A 24,810-nucleotide genomic window follows, 5' to 3' on the forward strand; every position below is an offset into this window, starting at 1 on the left:
ATGTATATGTATATGTATATGTATATGTATATGTATATGTATATGTATATGTATATGTATATGTATATGTATATGTATATGTATATGTATGTTTTGTTTTTACCATGTCAGTACCACAAAGTCTTGTGGTACTTGCCCTATTTTTGTAGTAATTATTGTAGTTTTGAAATTGGAAAGTGTGTCCTCCAACTTTGTCAATTTTCAGGATTGTTTGACTTTTCTGGATCTTGTGCATTTCCATTGTAATTCTCAGACCAGCATGTTAATTTCTGCAAAAAAGCCAGCTGGGATTTTGATAAGAATTGTGCTGGATTTGTAGATTAGTTTCGGCAGTGTTGCCATTGTTAAGTTTTCTAAACTATGAACCACAGGACAGTTTTCTGTGTCTAATTCTTGTGGTTCTTTTGTTTAATTTATTCTTAAATATTTTATTGTTTTTTTAATTTTATTTTTTGATGCTATTACAAATGAGATATGAAAATGATCATTCTTGGGTTCATTACAAGTATACAGAAATACACTTGATTTTTGTATATTGATTTTGCATGTTACAACCTTGCTGAACTCATTTTTTAGTTCTAATTTATTTTATTTTGAATTCCTTAGGATTTTCTATGCACATGATCATGTCATCAACTAATACACTTTTACTTCATCCTTTCTCATCTGGTTATTTATTTATTTATTTATTTTCCTTTTGACTAATTGCCCTAGCTAGAGCCTCCAGTGCAGTGTTAAGCATAAGTGGAGTGAACAGGCACTCTTGTCTAGTTCCTGATCTTAGGGCAAAGATACTCAATTTTTCACTATTAACTATGATGTTAGCTATGACTTTGATAGATGACCTTTCAAGTTGAGAAAGTTGCCTTTTATTCCTGGTTTGTTAGGTGGTTTTTCTGTGTCTGTTAGGATGATCATTCCTTTTTATGCCCTTTATTCTGTTAAACATGATGTACTAATTGCTGGACTTTTTTTTTTTTAATAATTTATTTTTCATAATTTACATCAATTGCTTGATTTTCTTATGGGAGCAACAAATCCACAGGAGCACCAGTCACAGCTTCTCAAGGACTTATTTTCCCTCCTGCTCCCCTTCTACTTCTTGCCTAGGTACCTTTCCTTGTGGTCTCCTGGAGGCTGGGACATGGTGTTCTTTTGCTTTACTGTAACTCTGAGGATAGAGTTATTTGGGGCCTTAGTTTATTCTCTCTCAAACTTCTGCCTCGTATGCTTTAGCTGGATCTCAAAGTCTTCAGGACCTAATCCATTTCATTGCTTTATTTCTCTAGTTATTACTTGTAATTTTTGGTTTGTAGTTCATTACAATCTTGTCAGTGCTTTGCTGCTTTTAAAGTAGTTTTAAAAACATTTTGTAGCATTTTTATTTGTTTTCAACAGGAGGTTGGGCTCAATAACCTTATTATTATGAAGGAATGTGTGGACTTTTGCCTTTTTTCCCCCCTTCCTTTATCTCTTTTGCCTCTGAGGTTTCCGAACTAGGAAAGTAGGTGTATGACAAGGGTTAATAATGTGTAGTGAGGAGTGATGTTGCTCTTAGTACTTACTGTAATGTAGTTCTTTAGGAAAAGAACTGTAATTCAGTCTTTTTTTTTTTTTTTAGTTTATTTATTTTGAGAAAGAGAGCACGAGGTACAATTTATACACCATAAGGTTCATACGTTTTAAGTGCATAAGTAAGTGATTTTTAGTAAATTTATTGAGTTGTGCAACCATCCCCCATAAATCAGTTTTAGAACGTTTGTTCTACCCAGTGAGAGTCCTCCATCCCATTTATAGCTAGTTCATTTGTACTCCTAGCCCCAGCAACCACTGATTGTACCCCCATACCCCCACCATTTGCCTCTTCTAGACATTTCATATTAATGAGTATGTGATCTTTTGTGTTTTGCTCTTTTCATTTAGCATAATATTTTTGTGGTTATCCATATTGTAGCATGTATCAATATTTTGTTTGTTTAAAGTTTATTTATTTTTGAGAGACAGAGCACAAGCAGGGGAGGGGCAGAGAGAAGGAGACACAGAATCTGAAGCAGGCTGCAGGCTCCAAGCTTTCAGCACAGAGCCTGATGCAGGGCTTGAATTCATGAACCACGAGACCGTGACTTGAGCCAAATTTGGACACTTAACCAACTGAGCCACTCAGGCACCCCTCAATATTTTGGTTTTTATTGCTGAATAGTATTCCAGGGTATAGGTACACCACATTTTATTTATCCACATTTTATTTGTCTTTTCTTCAGTTTGTGAAAATTTGGGGTTGATTTAACTTTATGGATATTTCATTATTTTAGCTGGTATATATACACTCTGTAGTGAAAAAAGACATTGCTAGGCTTGTCCTGTATGAGCAGTGTGTCTCCATTCTTTACAACAGGTCCTGGCTCTGTGCTAGGAATTGATATGTAGTTGCCAAGAAACTTAATTATGATCATACTTTGGCTCCTGCTCAGTTTCATATTTGCTCTGTGCCATGTATTGAGATTTGCATGATTTATTCCTCTCTCCATTAGCTTTTGTAATTTTCTGCCTTTTAATATTTACCTTTAGTATCCAGAAGGTCATATTCCTCTTTTATTCTTGATATTCTTTATGTTGGTTTGGCAAGTCATTTCCTTTTGGCCATTTGTAGAAGAGTTGGATATGGTGAGTTATTTCTCCAGGTGCTTTCAGCTCAACTGTGGTTTTGTGGGATGAGCAATCTAGGTGAGAACATAAGTGGGAGTAGGGGGTTGTGGTGGCAGGTGTAGTTGAGGAGGACAAGAAACAAGCTCAGGAACAGAAGTTCAGGAAGCATCTTAGGTTTTAAGTCATTCAGTTGTGATCAGGCTGTTTTTATTTACAGGGTGTTAACTCTATTGTACATTTAAGGGGAGGGGGGATTGGTAATCCTTTCCTTAAAAAGGACAGATAGTAAATATTTTAAGCTTGCAAGCCATACTGTCTTGTCACTCTCAACTCTCTAGCACAAAAGCAGTCATAAGTCATTAGTAAATACGTGAGCATGGCTGTATTCCAATAAGACATTATTTATAAAAATAGTCCCATTGGTAGTGTGCCAAACCCTAAACCTTTAAAGGATTGTTTATATAACTTGGTGAAGAGCAATGCATGCACTTGTGCAGGAACCTCTAATAGGTATGTCAGATACAGTGTTCCTCTTAATTTTTAGGTCTTTTGTGTTTTTGCTGATTTTCTTGTGGATCTCAAGGAAATGGAGAGGTAAAGGACTAAAGCTTAATCTGAGAAGTTACTCTGTGAGAGAAGTGAACCCAAAGGTAGAATGGGGGATAGAGGCTTCAGGAGGAAAAGGAAGAAGGATTAGCCCATGCAGCCTTTTAAGACAACAAAAGAGAGAACACAACCTCTGTAGGACTGAGATTTAATTAGTGTGGGGAAGTAGTGATAGATGGGGGCAGGGAGACTGGTTGAGGAATATGATGATGTGACAACATAGGGATAGGTTTTAGTAAAAAGTACCCAATATTTTTGGAGTGTGGACAGATTTTGGTTCGAATCATTGCCTTGCCACTTAAATAATGGACTAACTTGAATGGGCTTAGGCAAGACACTTTCTTCTTCAAGCCTCAGTTGCATTTTTTATAAAATGGGGATGTTATCACCTATCTTGTAGATTGAAGATTAGAAATTCATGAATATGACATGGCTGAACTGTGACTTGGGCATAGTAAATCCCTGTTATTCCTTATCATTTCTTTGGTCTTACTTGTGTTAAAAAATGCTGTTGGTGTTTAAAAAACTTGGATGCTATGTCTAATGGGAATATATTAAAGGCATAATGTATTTGCTTCAGAGCATAAAGTTATTACCCATCAACTATCATAGGTACAGATGTATATATTTATTTAAAGATCTATTTGGCTATTTCTTTGCTCTAAGAGAGATTTTTCAGATATTATTTGAGGGGAACATTTTAAGTAATTGCGTGGCTTTGGGTGTTTTAACTTCTTTTGAAATACTTGCTTGGGAAATACCAATTTGGATCACTTACAGGTTTATAGTCTAAAAATGTTGTTAGGAAAATTGCATTGGTTGAAAGGTTTAACAAGCCCCATAATTATAGTGGGAGCTCTATAGGTATATAAATTTGGTAGTTATTTCAGCTTCTACCATTAACTTTTTATTTTTTGTTAATATTTTATTTTTTTAGAGCAGTTTTGGGGTCACAGCAAAATTGAGGGTAAGACACATAGATTGCCCACTCTGTCCACACACACAACTTTTCCTGTTACCAACATCCCCCACCAGAGTGGTACATTTGTTTCGATTGATGAACGTACATTGACACATTGTAATCGCCCAAAGTCCATAGTTTACCTTGGGGTTCATTCTTGGTGGTGTACATTATTTGGGTTTGGACAAATGTGTAATGACATGTTTCCATGATTATGGTATCCTACAGATTATTTTCATTGCCCGAAGTCTGTGCTCTGCTTATCTATCTATCCCTCTTTCTCTGCTAGGCCTCCCTTCCTCACCCTATAACCACTTTTTTATGGTCTTCATAGTTTTGCCTTTTCCAGAATGTCATATAGTTGAAATCCTATAGTGTGTATGTAGCCTTTTCAGATTGGCTTTTTTCACTTGGTAATATGCATTTAAATATCTTTCATGTCTTTTCATGGCTTGATACTTTAGTGGTGAGTAATATTCTATTGTCTGGACATAACACAGTTTATCTTTCCATTCACCTGCATCTTGGTTGCTTCCAAGTTTTGGTAATTAGGAATAAAGCTGCTTTAAAAATTGATGTGCGGGGGTGCCTGGGTGGCTCAGTCAGTTAAGTGTGAAAACCTGACTTCAGCTCAGGTTATGATTTCACAGTTTGTGGGTTCAAGCCCCGTGTCTGGCTCTGTGCTGACAGCTCAGAGCCTGGAGCCTGCCTCAGATTCTGTGTCTCCTCTCTCTGCCCCTCCTCGACTCGCGTCTGTCTCTCTCTTTCTCTCTCTCTCTCTCTCTTTCTCAAAAATAAATAAACATTGAAAAAAAATTTTAATGATGTGCAGGTTTTCAGGTGAATATAAGTTTTCAACTCCTTTTATATTAGATTTATATTAGATTATATTAGATTTATATTAGATTTAAATAACTAAGTGGTATATTGTGAAATTACAGTAGTTAGAATTAAAATTATTTTCCATATTTTGTCATAATACAGTTTTATGGCTTGTATCTAAGGAGTAAAAGCCTTTGCCAAGCTGTAATTTGACCTTTTCCTTTTAGTCTCAACTTTTGCATTTCTTTTATTGAGAGAATGTCAGTATTGCCACATTCAACTGAGGCAGAAATTGTTCCCTCTGAGGTTGTTGTGTCATGAAATACCTCTTGCTTCTTGAGTACACTGTATCTTACATTCTGTATGCATTAGCTTTTGCTCCAGAAACCTTGTAAAATGATGATAGCATGTTAAGCTGAGACAAAGGTCTATCAGGAAACTATAATAGATTATTGTTTTACCATTAATTCAGAGAAAACTGGTATGATCCTTTGAAATTTTGACCATAAAATATGACAGGTTTTTTTTTTTTTTTTGGGTACCCCAGACTATGTATTTTTATCTTATTTTCTGCTTTTGACATACATGGCATATACATTTTATGTCATTGAGATAATGGTGTACATATACTTAATTACATATTTTTAAATGATTCTGTTTAGAAATACTCCTGTTTCTAATGTGAAACTCACTACAACTATGATATGAAGTTTATGTAAATTGTTTTTGAAATTCACATGGTAGTACTGATTAGGTAAATATTTCATCTGAATATCCATCCAGTATTCTGCATAATCCAGAGAGATGTTATTAAAAAACTCATTGTATATTTTTTGAATTTGCTTGATTTAGACTATATTTTAATATTAGCTGTATCTGTCACTATGGAATACCAGTTAGTTTCAATTTAATCTTTTCCTTAACTTCAGATGGGCTATGTGTATGTGTATAGAGCAACACAAGTCTCTCCCCTCTCGACTTTTGCATATGAGAAACCATAGCAAATCACTTTTAGCCTTTTGGAGCTTAAGCAGAGTGTTTGAAAAACAAGAGTTTCCCATCTCTGTACCTTTGAGAGTGCAGGGATGGTTGTATGAAACAATGGGTTTTCCTCTAACTTTTTTGGTTAATATGAACTTGTTCCTCTTTTAGCTATGCGGTCAGAGAAGAAGCGTCTTAGGAAGCCAAGCAAGTGGCTTCTGGAATATACAGAAGAATATGATCAGATATTTGCTCCTAAGAAAAAACAAAAGAAGGTGCAGGAACAGGTGCACAAGGTATGTTCCAATATTTCAACATCTTTTCATCAATCCTTTTAGGATACTGCAGATTTGCCTTCAATATTATATTTTGTCTGCATGGGATAATAAATTTCTTAACTGGGATCTTACTTTTTCAGCTTTTTAGCTCCAGCTTCTGGCACAGTACCTAGAATATGCTAGTTATACAAGAAATGTATAAATGTGTCTATGCACTGTGTATAGTAATATATATATATTCACATATATATATAAATTTTTCCCTTTTCTTTCAAAAAGTGTTTAATGATTTAGGGTGAAGTATTTAGTAAAATCATAGAATATAAATTTGTATGGTAGGATCGTAATTTTTTTTTTAGGATCGTAATTTTTTTAAGGAAATGTTATTGATACCTTATTTGCTTTATTTCTTAATTCAGTTTTTTTTGAAGTTTTATATTTATTCAAGTAATCTCTACACCCAACTTGGGGCTTGAACTCATGACCCTGAGTTCAAGAGTTGCACACTCTTCTGACTGTGCCACCCAGGTGCCCCTTAATTCAGTTTTTTTAAGCTGAAGCACTTTATTTTTTTTTTATTGAATTTTTTTTAAATGTTTATTTATTTTATTTTCAAGAGATTGAAATAGAGCACGAGTGGGGTAGGGGTAGAGAGAGATTGAGGAAGACACAGAATCTGAAACAGGCTCCAGACTCTGAGCTGTCAGCACAGAGCCCGATGCGGGGCTCGAACTCGGGAATTGCAAGATTATGACCTAGGCTGAAGTCGGATGCTTAACCAGCTGAGTCAACACAGGTGCCCCTAAGCTGAAGTACTTTAAAGTAAATTTAAGACACTTTACTTTCTCCTCCTAAATAATATGCGCCTCTAAAAAATAGAACATTTTCCTTCATAACTGATAAAGCATTACTATATCTCATATGATCAGTTTATCTGATAAGAAATCCATATTTAGCTTTCCTCACTTGTCCTTTAACCTTTATATTTGGTTTATCCATTCCAGGATTACACATTGTATCTGGTTGTTACATTTCTTAAATTTCTTTTAAATCCAGAACAGTTCCCCTGTTTTATGACCCTATCTAAGCAATGAGAGTGAGTACCTTTACAATATCTCCCTTCTAGATTTGTATGATTGCTTCTTCATAGGTGTCACTAATCTGTCCTCTTTCTTACTAAGTCGAAAACAATTTGATGGATTCACGTTAAACAATTTTAGCTAGATTAAATTATAGGTGCTATTGTGTCATATATTCCATGACATTAGAAGGTATTTAACATTCAGTTGTCTACAGTCTTGACTGATTTCTTCTAAGTCATATTTTGCTCCCTTTGATCAAGAAGCAGTATGTGTGTGGGGCACCTGGGTGGCTCAGTCAGTTGAGGGTCCAGCTTCGGCCCAGGTCATGATCTCGCAGTTTGTGGGTTGAGCCCTGCCTTGGTGCTGACAGCTCAGAGCCTGGAACCCGTTTCTGATTCTGTGTCTCCCTCGCTGCCCTTCCCCAACTCATGTTCTGTTTCTCTCAAAAATAAATAAACATTAAAAAAAAAAAAAATCTTTTGTGGGTGGGGAGGATTATCACTATGGCCTTAAAGAATTTTTATAGTTTTACTGTATCTTAATTGCATTTTCCCCTTTTTAAAAAACTATAGTGAAATCCATATAAAATTTAGAATTGTAGACATTTTTAGGTATACAGTTCTCTGTCTTTAAGTACATTCATTCACATTGTTGTGCAACCAGCACCACCATCCATCATCTCTAGACCTTTTTTCATGTTGGCAAACTCAAACTCTGTACCTGTTAAAGAATAACTTCCTACTTTGCTCTCTTCTCAGCCCTTGGCAACCACCATTCTATTTTCTGTCTCTATGAATTTTTACCATTCTAGTTACCTCATTATAAGTGGACTCATACAATATTCATTCTTTATGTCTGGCCTATTTCACTTAGTGTAATATCTTCAAGGTTCATTCATGTTGTAGCATGTGTCAGAATTTCATTTTTAAGTGCATTATTCTTTTTAACACTGGAATTACAGCAACTTTGTGGTCTATGGATTCTACTTCTATTTTTTGCCCTTAGGTAAGTTCCCGCTGTGAAGAGGAAAGCCTTTTAGCCCGATGTCGATCTAGTGCTCAGAACAAGCGGGTGGATGAGAATTCTTTGATTTCAACCAAAGAAGAGCCTCCAGTTCTTGAAAGGGAGGCTCCGTTTTTGGAAGGGCCCTTGGCTCAGTCAGAACTTGGAGGTGGACATGCTGAGTTGCCACAGCTGACCTTGTCTGTGCCTGTGGCTCCGGAAGTCTCTCCACGGCCTGCCCTTGAGTCTGAGGAATTGCTAGTTAAAACACCAGGTAAGATGGGGATGGGGTCTCAGTATGTAAGTGGATAGGATTTTAGAATGTTGTGATGAAAAGCTAATAGTGTATCTCTATATAACAAACTACCCACTTTTCTCCTGGAAATCCCAAAAGTGCTGGCTAATTGAATGTAATTCAGTGACCATGAATTGGTGGTACCTCTGTCCAGAAGACATTTTAAAAACTACTCTCCTTACTCTACTGTTGATCTTCATGACTGTTGATCAAACACCATGTGAGTGAATACTTAGGATAACAGTGTTTTAGGGAGGGGCACTACACAGTATAATAAACAAATGAAACTTATGCTTCAGATACTAGCTCTACCAATCCTTGTGTTACTTAGAAAGTTGTTTAACCTCTCAACATGTTTCCTCATATATAAAATGGACATCATAATGTAATTTACCTGACACATAGTAAGCAGCTAATTATAAATTCTCCCTTGAAGTTAACCAATTGCTTTTCACTTTATCATTCTTTATATACATGTCAACCTGGTGGGAGCTGGATCTAAACATATGGTCTTTAATTTACCTTCTGACTTTTGAATATTATAGTCACCCAAGGAAAATTTTGAATAACTTTTTTATATTCCCAACAGTAGCTTGTGGTGTTATTCCTTAAAGTAAAAAAAAGTATCCCAATTGTGCTTATTAATTAAGGCAGAATCCCAAATACTTTTAAAAGGAGTAATAATGATAGTTACTATCTCATTATTTATGAACCAAACTCTGTTATTAGGCTTTTTTATATAATTCTTAAGAACAGCCCTACAAAGTAAATGTCTTTTTTATTTGTTTAGGAGTAGAATAAAAATTGTAATCTTGGTGCTGTTATGCTTGGAATTCAGGCTCTACTCCACCTTACTTCTCCTTTTGTCCTTACTAACAGTTAATTAATATAAAAGCAGTTTTGCCCTTTTGATTTTTCCTTTTACATACATCCTTTTATGAGAGATGTATATAAAAACATCTTCACATTAGTTTGTATCTGCATTGAGAACTATTTTCTTGTTTTATGTTAACTAATATTTTATAATAAATAAATTCCTATCCTGTCCCTACCCAGAAGATGAGGAGGAAAACATAAAAAATACGGTGATTCATTTTTCTGTGGCATATAGATTTTTTTTTTTAAAATTAGCATGTGCTCAGTTTCTAAATCATCTAATGAAAAGATATATGCATTTCAGGAAATTATGAAAGTAAACGCCAGAGAAAACCAACTAAGAAACTTCTTGAATCCAATGATTTAGACCCTGGATTTATGCCTAAGAAAGGGGATCTTGGTTTTTCTAAAAAGGTATGTTATTTTTGTCAATTCTTTTTTTTTTTTTTTTTAATTTTTTTTTCAACGTTTATTTCTTTTTGGGACAGAGAGAGACAGAGCATGAACGGGGGAGGGGCAGAGAGAGAGGGAGGCACAGAATCGGAAACAGGCTCCAGGCTCTGAGCCATCAGCCCAGAGCCCGACGCGGGGCTCAAACTCACGGACCGTGAGATCTTGACCTGGCTGAAGTCGGACGCTTAACCGACTGCGCCACCCAGGCGCCCATGTCCATTCTAAAATATGATTAAACCATATGGAAATATGTGATTTTAAAAACAGAGCTTTTAGTAATACTTAGCAACATTGATGCACACTTAACATAGAAATTACAGAATGTTACAGTATATACATTTGGTCTAAGATTCTATATTGAGAGACTGTTCTCCATTTGTGTGGACATGTGTATCAGTTGTTTTTAGATTTTCTTTCTTTTTTTTTTTTTTTTTATAACATTTTTTTTTTCAACGTTTATTTATTTTTGGGACAGAGAGAGACAGAGCATGAACAGGGGAGGGGCAGAGAGAGGGACACATAGAATCAGAAACAGGCTCCAGGCTCTGAGCCATCAGCCCAGAGCCTGACGCGGGGCTCGAACTCACGGACCGCGAGATCGTGACCTGGCTGAAGTCGGACGCTTAACCGACTGCGCCACCCAGGCGCCCCTTAGATTTTCTTTTCAAATGAAAATGAAAAAAGGTTATAAGATTGAGTAAAATTTGTGTTTGTTGTCATTTCTTTTCCAGGCTCAAATCTCTTAACCTGATTTCTATCTCACTTCTGTCTGTATACGCCACTAACCTACTCTTATCCCACTGCCCTATTTTCATACCAGCTAAGAAAAGACTCAGCTCAGTTATAAACCAAATAGAAATATTTGAACTTAAGTTTTTGAGTTTGCAGACTTGGTTTTCATTAGCCAAGAATGCATCATTAAATAGTAGATGGAGATAGAAAATTGTTTTCTAATTCTATAATGATGATAGCTGGATATTAATTTTTAAGAAACTTCCTGTTGCCCATATGTATGAGGAGTAATTCAGGGTTTTAGAAATTAAGTTGTTAGGATACACAGATTTCCTTTTTTTTTTTTTTTTTTTTAATGTTTATTTATTTTTGAGAGAGCCAGAGACAGAATGCGAGTGGGTTAGGGGCAGAGAGAGAGGGAGACACAGAATCCGAAGCAGGCTCCAGGCTCTGAGCTGCCAACACAGAGCCCAACGCGGGGCTCGAACCCAAGAGCTGTGAGATCACGACCTGAGCTGAAGTTGGACGCTCAACTGACTGAGCCACCCAGGCGCCCCACAGATTTCCTCTTAAATTTTCTTCTTTAAAGAAAAAAATGGAGATTGCAATCAAATCACAAATTGAGTTTTTAGAGTTTTTTCCTCAGCTATAGCAGCCTTCTATCATTTAATCCTATATTGAAGACTCTAGTTTTGTTTTTGTTAGATATTCACCCATGTCAATTAGCATATAAATGTAAAACTCAATAGTTGTGTTTTCGTACCTCATTTTAAAGGCTGCATTATAGGGGCGCCTGGGTGGCGCAGTCGGTTAAGCGTCCGACTTCAGCCAGGTCACGATCTCGCGGTCCGTGAGTTCGAGCCCCGCGTCGGGCTCTGGGCTGATGGCTCAGAGCCTGGAGCCTGTTTCCGATTCTGTGTCTCCCTCTCTCTCTGCCCCTCCCCCGTTCATGCTCTGTCTCTCTCTGTCCCAAAAATAAATAAACGTTGAAAAAAAAAATTTTTTTTTTAATTAAAAAAAAAAAATGCTGCATTATATTCTTTAGTTCTTTTATTTTTTCCAATGTCCTAAGACAGGGATTTTGTCTTTGGACATGGACTTTTCAATTCTTAGGTTTATCTGCTCTCTGAACTTTATCTGCAGTTTGTACAACGATCAGTGACAGTATCATGTCCCCAAATCATCATCCTATCATTGCACCTTATACTTTTAAGGCTGTGATAGTTTTCTTCTGCAGTGCTTCCCCTGGCTTTGTCTTATTCACATCTTAGCCATTTTTAAGATTGTTGAAAGAGATATATTGTAAGGGACAGGGAAATTGGGATTCAGTTGAATATTTTGAGAGTGGAAGGGACATTTGCAATCAGGTGATAACTTTATTAGTGTTATACAAGGTGAATTTTGTAAGGCTGTGGGATCACTGCTAGAAGTGAGATAATGACAGATTTTAAAGAAAAGCAGAATTTGGGGCAATTAAGTAAATGATCCCCCCGCCCCATTTTATTGATATGTAATTGACATACAGTAAGTGAATGGTTTGATTAATCTATATGGTGAGCATTTGGAAATTTGCTGCTGTATTTTGTCTTGTTTTCACCCCAAGTTCTAGTACCTTTACAGCAAGAATAGCATCCATTATGTTGACTTTTTGTGGCCACTAAATTTTGTTTTACACTCATGTTGAAGAATATTTTTATTGTAGGAGAAGCCATTTTCTTGGACTGGAACTAATTTATACAGGCATTATTAGTAGGGGTATAACGTGTAGGAAATTACTCTTGATATCTAAGTGTTTTGAGTTTTAATGTTGCTTTCATTTACATTAACCTGCAGCCACTTAAATCAGGAAGACATTCTGTGGTTCAGAGCTTTCCAGTATATGTGCTTCTGAAGTGAGCACTGATCCAGAGCTCCTTAATATTTAGAATTCATCAAATGAATAAGTCTTTGTAAAAATAATGGCATAAATTCAGTTTTAAGAAGATAGATTTTAAATACAGGGTGGTATGAAATAGAACAGAGATGGTGGGTCAGTTTCTGGGACCATGCCCTTTGTCTTTGTCTACCACTTCAATCAGAACACCGTTCTGTATCTGCTTGATCTATTGGGGGTCGCTGCATAATCCCACCCACCTCTTATCCCTGGTTTTTGAAGGAGTATGTGTTTGTATGAGTCTTTTGGAGTTGTTTTTTGTTGTTGTGTTTTATCTCATGTCTTTCCCCATGTAGTTTCTGTTCAATCCATTATTGTCATACTGTTTTTTTTTTTTTTTTATTTTAATATAGCTAGGATTTCTGTATCTGTGACAGTAGACAGTTCAACTTTTGGCATATAATACAAAGGGTTTATTTTCTGTTCCTTTGTAAACCTGTTGCATTTTACTTATTTGTAGTGTTATGAAGCTGGCCACTTGGAGAATGACATTAATGAATCACGTGCTGCATCTCATTCTAAAGAGTTTGGTGGAGGTGCGTATTTTTGAGATTTAAATGTTTGAGATTTTAAAAATGTAATGTGGAAATAACTAGGAAACATCTTGTCAGCTAACTAAAAGTTGTTACATATGTAAGCAAGACCAGCAAGGTTGCAGCTTCTAAGACTTGTTTGCCCAAGGGGCTCCTGGCTGGCTCAGTTGGAAGAGCACATGACTGTTGAACTCAAGGTTGTGAGTTTGAGCCCCATGTTGGCTTTGGAGATTACTTAAAAATAAATAAGCAAACTTTAAAAAAGAAAAAAAAAAGACTTGTTTGTCAAAATATGCTTCCCAATAGAATGCATGACACTAGAAAATTGTCTGGTCATCTTCAGTTACATGCTGAAATTAGAATTACAGATTTAGAATGTAGAATCCTGGAATTAGAATTCTGTTAGAGTAAGTAACTGGTAGCAACAATAGAGAAAATGAGCTACTTAATTTTCTTATTAGATGGTTCTCCAGCTCTGTCATTACTTTCTTGGCTTTGATTCAATTTTTATTATGTAGGACAGAAAATAAGGAGTCTGAGTTGAGAGGGAAATTACAAGTCATCTAAGCCAGTCTTTCACAAATAGTCTTAGTTTCTTTTACCACATCTTTGATCTTTGGTGAGTGAGTATATGCTTGAAAAAGGGAGCTTACATTTCAGTCTGGTCCATTGTGGTTGCTTCTTAAGGGGTTTGAAATCTTTTAAATTGTTTTTTTTTTTTTAATTTTTTTTTTTCAACATTTATTTATTTTTGGGACAGAGAGAGACAGAGCATGAACGGGGGAGGGGCAGAGAGAGAGGGAGACACAGAATCGGAAACAGGCTCCAGGCTCTGAGCCATCAGCCCAGAGCCCGACGTGGGGCTCAAACTCACGGACCGCGAGATCGTGACCTGGCTGAAGTCGGACACTCAACCGACTGCGCCACCCAGGCGCCCCTTAAATTGTTTTTTAATCTGACTCCTGAAACTTAGACATGGTGATCTTGGTTCTGCCAATTGGAGGAATGGGCAGCTCCTTATTGAGTAACAGATACAGTAATCATAGTTTGTGCATTTGCTCTACCATGTCCTTTGCTCAGTTCCTTTGTTTAGGACTGTTAATCTCTAATCCATCAAAAGCATTATAGAGAATTAGGATATTATCCATATTATCCCTATTTTATAGAAGAATGTGAAGATGAAAGAGGTGGCAGAGTTGGGAGGACTAATTCCAGACCTGACCACATTCATTGCGACACTACTTGTTATACACCCCATCTTGTTACACACCCCAAATTTTCTACATGCCAATTCTTTGTGTCACTTTGATCATTCATCTGCCGGTGCCATTTATTGATTACTGTTATTTCTGAAGTGTTAGGCCAGATTTGAGCACATAGCATCAGATGTGCCAGCAAAGGGTATCATAGGAAGGTTATATTGCATGTGATCTTAAATGAGTACATCTTTAAATGTGACCCATGATTATTAAGTTTTTTAGTAAGTAAATCTAGCAATATGTTCACTTATGTTAATCTTGTGTGCACATGTAATTTCATCAATTTGCTTGCTTTAGGAAAAAAACTTTCAAAGTAATATCAGCTCTTCTCTTACACTTTTATACTCCAGTTTTTATAAAACCCAAAACTTATTCTTTATCTTTTGTAAATTTCATCTGAATATTTTAGCTACTGAGAAGTTTGAACCTTCATTCTGCTATTCTGTTAATTATTCTTTTAGTTATAGGCAGCCAGCAGCTTTGATAGCAGAGCTTCTCCATCTGTATCAGGCAGTCCCAAGAAGAGAATACTAAACCAGTTTTCCAAAGTCTAGCCTTCATGTTGATACCTAGCCTAATTATCCTGGAACATTTTATGAAATAGTACTTTAAATTCCTGAAATTTCTGTAACAAAGAGGTGAAATAAGTATAAAATATAATGAGGGAAGGACTGGAATTTCATTTTGTATACAGGCCATGTTAGAGCATGCATATATTTTAAATTATTGGATGTTCAACATTATAGTACCATTGCTAAATATCCTTTAAGTTACTAAATGTGTTAAGGGAGATCTCCCTTTCCTCAAGCCAGATATTATGTATTTCAGCTTTTCATCTTAATCCTTAAATCATATAGTGCTATAATGTACTATCTTTAATTGTGGAGGTTGAATTTTAGTATCTTTTCCTGACTACTAAATGTATTTCCTCCCCATTTACAGGATGTTAAAGTCCTTTGAGGAATTAAGAAGTTTTTCATTTCAATCATGTAAAATGAAATTGTCTTAACCTACTTATACATTTACTATTTAATCTGTATGAGGCAGAATTTATATGTGTGTAGCTATTTTCCCAACTAATTATGTAGTCGTGGGTAAATCTCCCCACCCTGTGCCTTTTTCCCTCATCTACAAAGTTGGGGAATTAAATGGGCTTTAAGATTGGTTTTTTATTCTAACATTCCATAATTCTATGAGGTCCTTTTAGTTGAGGATAGGAGTTCTTGGACATGTAAGTGATTAGCCAGGAGGTAACACCTGTTTTCCTGTCATAGGCACTACGAAGATATTTGATAAACCAAGGAAGCGAAAACGACAGAGGCATTCTACAGCCAAGGTGCATTGTAAAAAAATGAAAAATGACGACTCATCAAAAGAAACTCCAATCTCAGAGGTATTACTCAGTTCCTCATCTTTTGACCTTCCAAAGCAAATCTACTTTTCATAGTAGAGGCCACATCCCTCTTTCCCTTGAGTTAAGAGTAATGTTCTACTGAAATAGCTAATGAAAAGCTGTAATAGGAATCCTGGAGTAGAAAGAGAGTCTGATGCTAGTAAAAATCAGGCAAGACAATATATGGCAACTATGGGTATGATCTTTAACATCCTATGTTCTAGGTGTCTGATAAATTTTGTAACTGTTTCATCACAAAGGAAGCTTTTTTCTAAAACCAAAGAGCGCAATGCCAAGTAACCATATAATCTGAGTGAACTTTCATACTGCCCTTTTATAGTTGAGACTGCTACATTTAGAGGGGAAGGAAACTCAATTTGCTTATTTCTTGAAACCAGCATCTGCTTAATTTTAGAATAATATTTATAAACATTGGCTTTAAGGAAACAAAGGTATACTTAAAACCATTTCCTTGCAGAGCATCAATGCAGTCATTGATGCTATCTCTGGCTTTTCAACTCAAGTTAAAAGAGAAATAGAACAAGTCAGGTCAGCATTACACATTATGATACAGAGTGTTTCTTTCCAGAATAATTTGAATAGAATGCCCAAGGTGGGCATTATTTAGGAAACACTGATCTTGGAAGGACAAATAAGTAATCAAATAAACTTAAGAATGTTTTCTCTCCCTTAGTGAAACCTTAAAATGGAACAGCTCAAAAAGTTCCAGTGGAACAGCCTCAGAGCAGTTAGTGGCAGGGCATGAGGCGCCCACTACCCGCCCAATCACAGCAGGGTTAGAACTAACATTGCATGCAGTCCGCCCGCGTGATTGGCTGAACATCTGTAAGTGCTTAATGGCTAGACAAATAGCAGCCCAGAGGGCGGGGGTCAAATGGAGGAGACATGAATAATACAGATATGGGACATTATTTTTTCTCTGCAAGGGAGAACTGATGACACACAGAACAGCTGCAAGCCCCAAGGACACTGTTGAGGAGGGTGTAGAGAATGATCATGGGATGCCAGCATCGAAAAAGCTGCAGGGCGAACGAGGCGGAGGAGCTGCACTCAAGGAGAATGTCTGTCAGGTAGAAGATGTTTCCCACTTGCATTTTGATTGCTTGCTTGTCTTTTAAAAGAAGGCCTCTTCATGTCTTAATAAGTATATATGTAGTGCCTACTATATGTCAAGAGTTTCCATCACTTTAAATTACATCATATAGTCCTAACAATCTTGTAAAGTAGATTACCATTATTACCCTCGGTTTTATAGATGAGGAAACTGAGGCATAAAGATGTTACATAGCTTGCTTATAGTCACACGGCAAAGCCAGGATTGAAACCCAGGCAATCTGGGTTTAGAGTCCTAACCACTCTGTTGTATTGCCTCTCTCTAAAGAGCCTTTATCAGACTTGATAGTAGAGACCATTAAATGGATGCTTTGATTATGCTCTCTCTTTATGGGCTTGATTTACCTTTGTAAATTCTTAAAAGCTGACATATAAAAAATTGAAGATAACTTGGTTTTTCTTCCTCTTTTCTAATTAAAACGGCTAAAAAATAAAAATAACCCAAGCCCAGGATATGCTATGATGAACAATAGAATTTCAACTTTGTTTCTTTGTTCATTTTCGCTATTATATAAAGATTGATCATATTCTGATGAGCACCCAAACACACTGTTCTCAGAGAGTGTATGCCCACAAAGATTATCAAGAAAAAATGGTTAAAGCTATAGTGGCCTTGTGGCCCTGGATTGTTTGGGCACTCTTTGTTTAAATCTGTTGTCCTTGTATAATTTATTAATATTGTGTCCTTTTATTATGGTTCCTAATCTGAAAGATGAATTACATAATCATCCCAATTAAAGGGTTAGTCCATAACATTTGGTTAATTTTAAAACATTATTCTTTGATATGTATTGTAATTGAAGTTTTCCTGTTTAAATGATGAAAGCAGATTTGTTTATTGTATATAAAAGCTGGTATCACTGGCACTGTGAATATATAAAACATGGCAGTTGTCAGTTTTTATGTGAATAGGAGATAATGAAAGAGACAGAGTTTAAGACTAACTTACACTATAGGTTGATTAAGACCTTGGGGGTCTGTCTGTTCTTAACCCTGGCTGCCTCTGGCCTTTTCCCCAAAGTTCTCCTACTCATTTGTTTATTTAAATTATGATATTAAGTGGCCAAGACCAGTTCTGTTTCTTGGGTTCTTAAATGTATTAGACTTGCCTAGTCACCTTTCCTCACCCAGTAAGTATAAAACTTTTTGTCATTTTTATATTTTTCTGCTAGTCAGTATGGGGAAACAAGTCAGGATGTTAGAGGGATAAAAGTAACAAATGTTGGGAATTTGCAGAATTTTCATAAATCTTATGGTGTTTTGAAACAAACATCCAGATCTTTATTTCCTAAGGCTCTATCAAAAATGGCACCCTATCTTAGATGAGATCATCTTAGAAAAGTGGCCTCTCTGAGATGGTTGTAGATGTATCTCAAAGGTCATTCATACCTTGAGTAGAGCCCTTTTGGGACTGTTACAATCCAAGTGTAGCTAGTCAGTATCTCTTGCTTGAACTATTAGAGTAGCTTCCTTGATTGTCTCTTTGCTACTGTTCTCACATATCTCATTCTTGAACTCATTTTCCATGTAGTAATCAGAGAGATCTGTTTTTAAATGAATAGTTGATTTTAGCCTTCCCTTGGTAAAGACCTTTGATGGTATACCTTTGTAATGAGAATAAAATCTGAAACTATACCATAATGTGTAAGGCCACACAATCAGGCTGTTGCCTTTTTCTTACCTCATCTTCTACCACTTCTAACTTTTGTTCCACTTTAGTCCACTGATTTTCCTTATGATTTTTAGACATGACATAGTTTTTCCTGTCTGTGGACTTTCTGTACTGGTCTTCCTGGTCTTTCTGTCTGACTAAATGACTGACTAGTAGCTCAGAACCCTGTCTGAGAGGCCGTTCCTAATCACCCAATCCAAAATAGCTATTTGAATTCTCTACTTAATCTTATCATTATCTTTCCTGTTTGTTTGTTTACTTGTATTTTCTGTTCTTAGAATATGTGAACCATGAAAGCCAAGGGACCTTGTGGTACCTGGCATAGAGGAGTTAATCACTAAATATTGGCTGAATAAAGAGAGGGCTTTCTGCTTTCTAGAAAGCTGCTAGTTAACCTCTGCCTTCATGAAGGCCTTCTGTTCGGGACTTTAAAATCCTTTTTCTGTAGACATACCTGTTTTCTTTCTCTTAACAGAACTGTGAGAAACTGGGTGAGCTGCTGTTATGTGAGGCTCAGTGCTGTGGGGCTTTCCACCTGGAGTGCCTTGGACTAACTGAGATGCCGAGAGGAAAATTTATCTGCAATGAATGTCGCACAGGTGAAGTAGATACAGAAGGGTCTTCTTCCAAAGATGGTCTGAGTTTTAAGTTTTTCAGGAAAACCCAACATTTATTGGATACACTGTTTTTGTGGCGATACTGGGCTAGTTGCTGCAGACACGGATAGGTGCTTTGTAATCTTTGCCTGTAGAAAAGAATTCCAAGTGAATAATGACTTTATGGTATAATGTGGTGCAAAAGTATTGTAGTAGAGATACATTTAAAGTGATAGGTAAACAAAGATGAACCAGTGCCACAGAGAAAAAAAAACTGAGTTTGGTTTTAAGAGAGACATCGTCATTGGTGTGGGGAGAGGAAGAATAGAAGGTCCAGTAATTAAAGTATAGACTGTTTAGGGAATAGGAGGCATAGGTTTGTGTGTTTAAGGTATTTTAGGGAAGAGGCATTGGTAGTGACAAGGAGGATTTCTGGATTACTGTCAGTGTTTTCTGTTTCTTGAGCTGACTGGTGATTACATAAGCGAGTTTATTTTATGGTTATTTGTGAACTATACACTTAGGATGCTGTACTTTTCTGTGTGTATATCATATGTCGACAAAACTGTTTACCAAAAGGGAAAGAGTTATAATATACTATTTTATAGTTATAATATACAAGAGTTTTAAGAGTTATAATATTTTAAGAGTTATAATATACAAATTGGGTCAGAAACTAAGAATGGTCAGATGGAACCAGCCTGTAAAGTACCTCACAGGCTGTGCTAAGGAGATTGTTCTTTCTTCAGCATTATATGTGAATGTTACAGATTAAAAAAAAATTTTTTTTTAATGTTTATTCATTTTTTAGAGAGAGAGAGTGAGCGGGGGAGGGCAGAGAGAGAAAGGGAAGGAGACACAGAATTCGATGCAGGCTCCCACCTCCGAGCTGTCAACATAGAGCCTGATGTGGGGCTCGAACTCGTGACATGAGGTGAAGTCGGACTGAATGTTACAGCATTTAAGTAATAAAAAAATGGGGGATGACAGCTGTTACACTCCTAAGTCATTAAAATCGTAAGTGTGCGTGATCCTGCCCTGAGTGAAAGCATGTGTAGAGTGAGAAGTGGGCGGACAACAGTACTTAGGTCATGCCCACATAGAAGAACTACTGGAATGTGAGGAGGAGCTAGTCAAAGAATGGCTGTGAAGCCGGGGGCAGTGGGGTGTCATAAGCAGTGGCAGATGTGGCAGAGAAACCAAGGAGGTCCTGGCGTGAAAAGAGACAGTTGTATTTGGCAGTGAGGAAAGGCTTGACTTTTTGCCAGAGGGTGCCATACTAAACCAGGTTGAAGGGTGCCTGGATACCAGTATACACTATTTCTTATAGAAGCCTGATACCATGGAAAAGAGGGCAGTAGTTGAAGGGAGGATATTATAGGGTCAAGAGGAAGAACATCTTGAGTGTTGGTAGGATAAAGGTTAAAAACCACATAGAGAAATAAATTCTTATAACAGAAGAGGGAATCATTGGAGGAGTACAGTTATAGAGACAGGAGAGAATAATTTTGAAGAGGCAAAAAGATAAAATAGGAATGTTCCTTGAAGTTGTGAGGCAGAAGAAGGAAGCTGAAGTTTTTTTCTTACATTGGTGAGAATGATGGGGAAAGGTGGTCTCTCGCTTGAAGGATAGAGTGTAGGTTTAGAGTAGCCCATGTGGGAACAAGAGACAGAATTAACTTGTGTCTTTCTTTTTTTTTTTCTTTTTTTTTTAACGTTTATTTATTTTTGAGACAGAGAGAGACAGAGCATGAACAGGGGAGGGGCAGAGAGAGAGGGAGACACAGGATTGGAAACAGGCTCCAGGCTCTGAGCTGTCAGCACAGAGCCCGACGCGGGGCTCGAACCCACGGACCGTGAGATCATGACCTGAGCCGAAGTCGGACGCCCAACCGACCAAGCCACTGAGGCGCCCCAACTTGTGTCTTTAAATAAGTGGCTCTGTCACATTGAGTTATCTCATCTTTCTGCCACTACTTTTAGTAGCGTGTGAATAAAAGCTGGAAGACAAGATCGCTGTGGGTCATTTTGTCCCTGCATGTTGGGCTTTTTGATCATTATGGAAAATAGTGCCATCCACCCCTGTAAATGAAATTTAGAAAAAAATGTTTTGGTATGTGCATATCTCTTATCCTAATCTTAGAGCTTCTTGCCTTTTGTGCAAATGATCCAGTTTTGCTAGTTTTACCTTTTTTTTTCTTAATATTTTATTTTATTTTTGAAAGAGAGAGAGAGAGTACAAGCAAGAGAGGGGCAGAGGGAGAGGGAGATAGAATCTGAAGAAGACTCCAGGCTCTGAGCTGTCAGCACAGAGCCCAGCACGGGGCTCAAACTCCTGAACCGCAAGATCATGACCTGAGCCGAAGTTGGACGCTTAACCGACTGAGCCACACAGGCACCCCACTGGTCTTATCTTTATTATAATGTGATATTCTCTGACCAAGTTAAGGCAAAACTATTTTTTTTTAAGTTAGCCTCACTGAAGTATAATTTACCTACTATAAAATGCACTCATTTTCATGTATGTTTTGATAGGTTTTGATAAAATTTATATACACCTGTGTAACCACAACCATGGAGAAGATTTAGAACATTTCCATCACTTCAGAAGGTTCTCTTGTACTTATTACAGTTAATCCTTATGCTCCTCTCTCCCCCAAATCTTATTTCAGGCAAATAATGATCTGCTTTCTGGTACTACACATTAAATGTATCCTTTTTAAGGGTTTCATATATATAAGTGGAACAAAACATATATAGTTTTTTTGTGTCTGGCCCCATATAACGTTTTTGATGCTCATCTATGTTAATGTGTGTATCAGTAGTTCATTCTCTGTCTTAAAATAGTTTATTGAGGTATAGTTGATGTACAATAAGCTGCACAAAGTGTAGTTTGATGTGTTTTGACATATATATGTCTGTATGTGTATATAACCCCTTGTGAAACCATCCCTCAGCATAGTTGAGATTTTTTTTTTTTTTTTAACGTTTATTTATTTTTGGGACAGAGAGAGACAGAGCATGAACGGGGGAGGGGCAGAGAGAGAGGGAGACACAGAATCGGAAACAGGCTCCAGGCTCTAAGCCATCAGCCCAGAGCCTGACGTGGGGCTCGAACTCACGGACCGCGAGATCGTGACCTGGCTGAAGTCGGACGCTTAACCGACTGCGCCACCCAGGCGCCCCTTAATTTGAGATTCAACAACACTGTTGCAGGTTCATTCCTTTTTATTGCTGGGTAGTGTGCCATTGTATGGATATATCACAGGTGGTTTATTCATTCATCTATTGATATACATTTGGGTTGTTCTCAGGTTGGGGTATTACTAATAAAGCTGCTGTGAACATTCAAGTCTTTGGATGGACACATTTTCTTTTTACTTGTGTAAATATGTAAGGGTGGAATGGCATGGTAGGTATATGTTTAATTTTTTAAGAAACATTCAAACTGTATTCCAAAGTGTTTGTACCATTTTAAATTTTCATCATTAATGCATGAGAGTTTCAGTTCTTTCACATCTTCATCAACACTTGGTATTGTCAGTCTTTTTAAATTTAGCCCTTCTGACAGATGTATCATGGTATCTCATTGTGATTTTATTTTTAAATATTTATTTTGAGAGAGAAAGAGCAAGCGTGTGCACACGTGCTCAAGGAGGGGCAGAGGGAGGGAGAGAGAATGCCAAGCAGGTTCCACCCTGTTAGCACAGAGCCTGATGCAGGGCATGATCCTATGAATCGTGAGGTCATAGCCTCAGCCGAAATCAAGAGTCATATTCTTAATCCACTGAGCCACCCAGGTGCCTTCTCATTGTTATTTTAATGTGTATTTCTTTCTTTCTTTTCTTTCTTTTCTTTAATGTTTATTTATTTTTGAGAGAGCCAGAGACAGAATGCAAGTGGGTTAAGGGCAGAGAGAGAGGGAGACAGAGAATCCGAAGCAGGCTCCAGGCTCCGAGCTGTCAGCACAGAGCCCAACTTGGGGCTCAAACCCACGAGCTGTGAGATTATGACCTGAGCTGAAGTCGGACGCTCAACCGACTGAGCCACCAAGGTGCCCCTTAATGTGCATTTCTTAATGATGAATGGTATTGTGTATCTTTTTTGTTTTTGTTTATATATATATTTTTTTTAAATAATTTTTTTAATGTTCATTTTTGAGAGAGAGTACAAGCAGGGATGGGGCAGAGAGGATGGTTACAGAGGATCCAAAGTGGGCTGTGCACTGATAGCATGGCTCAAACTCAGAAACCATAAGATAATGACGTGAGCTGACATGAGACGCTCAACCAACTGAACCACCCATGTGCCCCTGTGCATCCTAATGTGCTTTTTGACTTCTTGGTGAAGTGTCCATTCAGATCTTTTTTTTTTTTTTTTTAATTTGTTTATTTTCTTACTTTTGAGTTTTAAGAGCCCGTTGTATATATTCTGGGCACAAGTTCTTTATCTGATACATACTTCTAAAATTATTCTACCAGTCTGTGGGTTGGTCTTTCATTTCCTTAATGGTGTCTTTTGAAGAGCAGTTTTTAATTTTCATGAAATTCAGTTTATTTTGTTCTTTTTAGAGATTTTGCTTTGGTGTCATATTGAATAAATCTTGCATAATCCAGTGTCACAAAACTTTTCTTTGTTTTCTAATGAAAATTTTATAGTTTTAGGTTTCATATTTAGGTCTATGGTCTAGTTTGAATCAATTTTTGTATAGGACGTGAGGTAAAGAGTTATTTTTGAGGGTAGGAAATTTTACTCTGGTTTTAGTAAAGATGAATAGAGTAAGAATAAAGGAGTCATTTCTTACCCTATTTTCCTAATGGGGAGTGACTGTCCCGTAATTTAGGTTATTCTAATCTAATATTGGCTGTGAGTTACTTGGCATTAGACAGTAACTAGTTTGCTTCTTTCCAAATGCATAACTAAAATTTTTTCCTAAAATCATTATTAGTTGGGTAAACTTACTATTTATAGGTGAGATGGGCTATTTTAATGAGCTTCTATTTCCAGCAAGTGTCAGAGGCAAGTTCAGATGTGTCTTTCAAGCCTGAGCTTTTTCCTTTACATTGTATTGCTTCTCAGAGAGAGGTGGATTTTTTTTTTTTCTTTTCTTAAACTTTGTATTACAGAAATCCTCAGACACTCAGGGTACCTGGGTAGCTCACTCAGTTAAGCATGTGACTTTGGCTCAGATCATGATCTCACTGCTTGTGAATTGGAGCCTGCTTCGGATTCTGTGTCTCTGTCTGTCTCTCTCTCTCTCTCTCTGCCCCTCCCCCACTCTCGCTGTTTCTCTCTCAAAAACATTAAAAAAGAAGGAAAAGAAAGAAATCCTCAGACATTTATAAAAGTAGAACAGTGTAAAGATTCCCCCCATATTCATCACTTAGCTTCAGTACTTCTTGGTGTTCTACCTCTGTTTACCCATGTATTTCAAAAGGTGTAACAGTTACTACTTAAAGATATATATCTAATGTGTAGCAAAATTATACAGTACCCAGTCTCATTTAAAAATTTTCCAATTTGTTTCAAAGATGTCTTTTTATAGTGTTTGAATCA

The 24,810-nt window shown here is 36.9% G+C and overlaps 1 protein-coding gene across 10 annotated transcripts in view; it reads left to right on the forward strand.

The window, feature by feature from the left end:
• NSD1 (nuclear receptor binding SET domain protein 1) overlaps window positions 1-24,810 on the forward strand; it is a 150,190-nt gene that overhangs the window by 90,051 nt on the left and 35,329 nt on the right. For all 10 annotated transcript variants that reach the window (XM_040446163.1, XM_040446197.1, XM_040446182.1 and 7 more), the window contains 7 exons: window positions 6,188-6,312; window positions 8,382-8,652; window positions 9,854-9,963; window positions 13,128-13,203; window positions 15,734-15,852; window positions 16,800-16,943; window positions 19,134-19,257. In XM_040446163.1, coding sequence (XP_040302097.1) covers window positions 6,188-6,312; window positions 8,382-8,652; window positions 9,854-9,963; window positions 13,128-13,203; window positions 15,734-15,852; window positions 16,800-16,943; window positions 19,134-19,257 — 969 coding nt within the window. The remainder of the gene's footprint in view (window positions 1-6,187; window positions 6,313-8,381; window positions 8,653-9,853; window positions 9,964-13,127; window positions 13,204-15,733; window positions 15,853-16,799; window positions 16,944-19,133; window positions 19,258-24,810) is intronic.

Source organism: Herpailurus yagouaroundi, unplaced genomic scaffold (assembly GCF_014898765.1).
Source record: "Herpailurus yagouaroundi ecotype Mexico unplaced genomic scaffold, PumYag 29, whole genome shotgun sequence".
NCBI lineage: Eukaryota > Metazoa > Chordata > Mammalia > Carnivora > Felidae > Herpailurus > Herpailurus yagouaroundi.